Consider the following 4,318-nt stretch of genomic DNA (forward strand, 5'->3'; position numbering starts at 1 on the left):
TTTTTTATTTTGAGAGCTTCTGATCAGGTTTTTTTTCAATTTTAAACACTTTCAATCATTGGGAAATTCAATACAAAAATTTATTTTTGATTTTAGAATGTTACGTACAGCATGAAATCATGCAAGTTTGAACGAGTTTTTTTATGCAATATTTTTTATTGTTAAAATTTTTATTTAAAAGCATATAGTCCTATATATTTTTTATTTAAAAATTATTTAATTTTCAGTGTTTGGTATGCTGTATTGTCAAATTATTCAGTTCTGAATGCTTAATTTTTAAGCCTTTTTTTAAAAGTGTCAACGTTTAAATTTAAAGATTAAATACTTGAGCCATTAGAAATTGAATCAATCAGAATTTAAAAAAAATTTAATTGAATCGAAGATTATACAATTTTATTTCCAATTAGAAGCGTTTGAAAACTAACAACTTCAAATTCAGATATTATCAGCATTTTGGAAGTTTAAATATTATTATTTAAATATTTAATAGTCAATTCAATAATTTCATATAAATTTAACTGAATTTCAAAGAGATGGAAAAATCGATTTAAAAAATCCATATAGAAAAATGTTTTTTTTTATTAAAACCTAAAGTTATCCTGCAAAATGAGTTGTTTGTTTGTTTTTTTTACAAAAGACAATTTTTTGTAGAAACAAGATTTCACCGAAATGGCAGAAAAGAATGCAAACAAAATCGGAAGTTATGCTTGTACCTTCCCAAATGTAAAACAGCTTTACGAAACTGAAGGAATGTCCCTGAAATCACCCGAGTTTCATATGAAAGCTGCATTTTCACAATTTGTTTTCATTTACGAAATATTAACCTGGAGCTTGCTGATCAAAAAAGTAGATCTTGATAAAACAGAATATTGTCAAAAGTGTAAAAGTTGCTTTTGCAATAAGAAAAAAAATCGGTCTTTCATATCTTTGAATCTAAAAAATCTCCAGGGCCCTAACGTCAATCAAGCGATTGTGAAAGTGACATTTTCTATCATGCATCCGATCGCAGGAAAAGTATTTACAAAATATAAAACCATTCTGAATATTGTAGAGGGAAAAACTTATGAATTACCGGATTTTATAAGCATTGCCCATTTGGAAAGATTAATTTCCGATGACCTGACGATTCATTGCGACTTTGAACAAATTGTTCAAGACTTTGACGCCTTTAAACCGCTATTGAACAGTAAAAAATTTAGCGACATAGAATTTCGAGTTCCTGGTGAAACCTTTGCGGCTCACAAATTAGTCTTGTCTCTGAGCAGTAATTTTTTTCGAGAAAAGCTTGAGAATGAGAATTATATATCTTACATAGAATACCATAATGGAGATCCAAAAGTAGCTTACGAAATGCTGAGATTCATGTACACCGGTAAAGTGAATAATCTTGAAATTCAGGAATTTGCTACTCTTCTTAAATCCGGCGAGATTTATGGAATCAATGGTTTGAGGGCCGAATGCGAGAAAAAATTAATCGCCAATTTTAAAGTGGAAAATGTCATCAGTGCTATTCTGCTTCACCCTTATGATGACTCTGATTTTGGGGATATGGTTTTTCCCCACGAATGTTATGTATTTATTAAAGATCATTTCAAGGAGATTATCTATTTGGGAGTTTGCAAAGACTTGATAAAAAGAGAGCCAAGATATCTGCGGGATATATTAAATTTTATCTGCGAGGGCTTAAATGTATCAAAATGCAAGAAAATATCAAACATTTCTCCGACCTATTCTCAGATTCCAGGCTGCTTTTCAAGAAGATGTGATGCATTTCTTAACAACAAAACCAGCAGTGACATTGAAATTCACGTTGGTGATAAAATATTTTATGGACATACGGAGGTTTTAGCGACGAGAAGTCGTTTTTTTAAGAGAATGTTTGAGCGTAGACTCCAGATGACAATTCCAGATGTGGCGGAAATAAAAGACATAGAGTCTGAAGTCTTCTGCGAAGTTTTGCGGTTTATCTACACTAATAAAGTAGAAAAAATTGATATTATTGCGAAGGAAATTTTAATTGCGGCTAATAAATATGAGATCGATGATTTGAAGTTGCTGTGCGAGGATATGATCGAAGCAAAATTGACAAGAGAAGATGTTCGAAGGACTATTGCATTTGCTGATGATCATAATTTGATGCGATTGAAGGACAAATGCCTGAAGTTTATTGTAGAAAAATTTTGTTTGTACGGAAATTGGATTTTCCGCCCCGCTGGACGTCGTTTGACCGATTACTTATTAAATCATCGCCCACATTTACTTTTAGAAGTTTTGAATAAACTTGCTTCGGATTATGAACTTGACTTGTCTGCTGAATTGTTTTAAATAACAATATTCTGGGATTATATTTTATTCTATACTGATATATGGTGATGAGTTATTTTATACACATGCTTGTTTCAAGTTTCAGGATTTCAACTTGTATTTAACCTCAATAAATGTGCATCAATATCGTTAGTTGTGAACATTGACTAATTTTTTATTTTATTTACCTTGACAATTCGCTAACATGTTTCAGAATTTTTAATCTGCAAGTGTTTGATTTTTCCTCTCCAAAAGCTTCGACCATTTAAATTTGGTGAGTTTACTGCTCACTAGAAGGCGTTAGCGAACTTACATCATTATTCGCAAAATCTGAACTCAAATTATGCAAAATAAAATTTTTAAAGAAAATTTAAAAAAATCAGTGAATCAAAATATGATGCAAAGACTGTAGCGTAATGAAAAGTTTATCTTCAAAGTTGTAAAGTGTTATTCAAAAAGACAAAGAAAGATTCTTTACGAGTACTTTGTAGGGGCTCCTTTCGCTTCCTTCGGTCCGCCAGGGCATAATGACAATATAATTAGGAATGTTCCTGGCCAATCCCAGTGTCTACTTTACATTAATCTCCTGTATCCTATTTACCTCATCACTTTCCTTCCACCCTCACACCACAACTCCATAACATAAGACACTCATCGCTAGCAACTCAAAACAGTTTTATTCTCCTTCGAAATCATCTGCGAACAACTCCTTTCCCACTCCCCACACCAGTTTATCGCCACATTCGCCCTTCCTCTCTAGAAATAATTAATTGAGATCAATAAGAAACGATAGAACTAATATCTCAACCCTTTCAAGTCGTGTTTCTTAATTATGCTAAAACGATTGACAACGATTGAGCATTTTGCATTTCCAATTGTTTCCAATTAGGTATTTGGAATTAGGCATGTTATGGCAGCACTTTCGTCTGGCGTGAATTATTTGAAGGCTTAATTTTTTTGGAATAACATAAATTTCAAACAGTATATATTGTGAAAGGAAGTAAATAAGCATTTTCCAAATCATTCTTACTAGATAAAAGTAGTGCAACGATAAAAAGATGTGCTAATAGTATCATATGTTGAAAATATAAAATCAGATACACGATAAAAATAAAAAAAAGTTGATTTTATATTTTGAACGAAGCAAAATTGTTATTTTTTATTATTAGCTCTTGGATTATTTATTGTAGTTAACATTTTATAAATAGTTTCAGGTTTTAAAGTCGGTTGAGATTAACAGAAAAAGTAAATAAATATTTACAAAATGTGAAACTTTAGAAAAGTGATTGAAATATTATTTTATTATTTAAAAAATATCAAGCTGTTCTCTTTGTTTACTATTTCCGGTACAGAAGATTGTCCTAGCTGGCTTCCCTCCCCCTTTTTAGCTTGTCCTCAAAGTTCCATGCTATCTTCAGTTGCCCAATAACCATTTTAGCTCTACCTAATTCCTCCCTCAACATATATCCTGAACAGCTCCAGCTCACTCCCATTACCCATCTCAAGAATCTTTTTTGCATACATTTTGCTTACTACATTCCCTTTTGTGCTCCTTCCATCCCCAGATCTCCACTTTCTAACTTAGGATTGACCACACTGCGTCAAACATCTACAATCGCATCTTCAAGTAATCCTGAACCCTTCTCTTCCTATTATCCCACACCTGCCTCATTACTTTAGTTGTACATTCTATTCTTCTCCTTACCTGTAGTTCAACCCGGCTTTCGACAAACCAGCAGCCTAGGTAACTAAATTCCTCGACCTGTGTCACTTTCTCTCCGTACATCTTCGATTCATATTCTACTTTAGTCCTTTTTTCCCTAAAACACACCATCTTCGTCTTATTTACATTTACCGTTAAGTCTTCAATTCTCACATACAACTCAAACACTCTCATTATAAATCATCCCTCTCTCGTCATCCGGTGTTAAGACTACGTCGTCTGCATATCCTGCTATTTCCCATAACCGTTCCCCCTTTTCCTATCTTCTCCAGGTTCTCCTCTAGATCTGCC

At 32.7% G+C, this 4,318-nt stretch overlaps 1 protein-coding gene across 1 annotated transcript; it reads left to right on the forward strand.

Annotated features, from left to right (window-relative positions):
• Positions 1-946: 946 nt before the first annotated feature.
• Positions 947-2,351, forward strand: LOC117173401. The gene has a single exon (XM_033361950.1). The coding sequence runs from the start codon at positions 994-996 to the stop codon at positions 2,323-2,325; it is 1,332 nt and encodes a 443-aa protein (XP_033217841.1). The 5' UTR covers positions 947-993; the 3' UTR covers positions 2,326-2,351.
• Positions 2,352-4,318: the final 1,967 nt, after the last annotated feature.

The sequence above is a fragment of the Belonocnema kinseyi genome, chromosome 1, assembly GCF_010883055.1.
Source record: "Belonocnema kinseyi isolate 2016_QV_RU_SX_M_011 chromosome 1, B_treatae_v1, whole genome shotgun sequence".
Classification (NCBI taxonomy): domain Eukaryota; kingdom Metazoa; phylum Arthropoda; class Insecta; order Hymenoptera; family Cynipidae; genus Belonocnema; species Belonocnema kinseyi.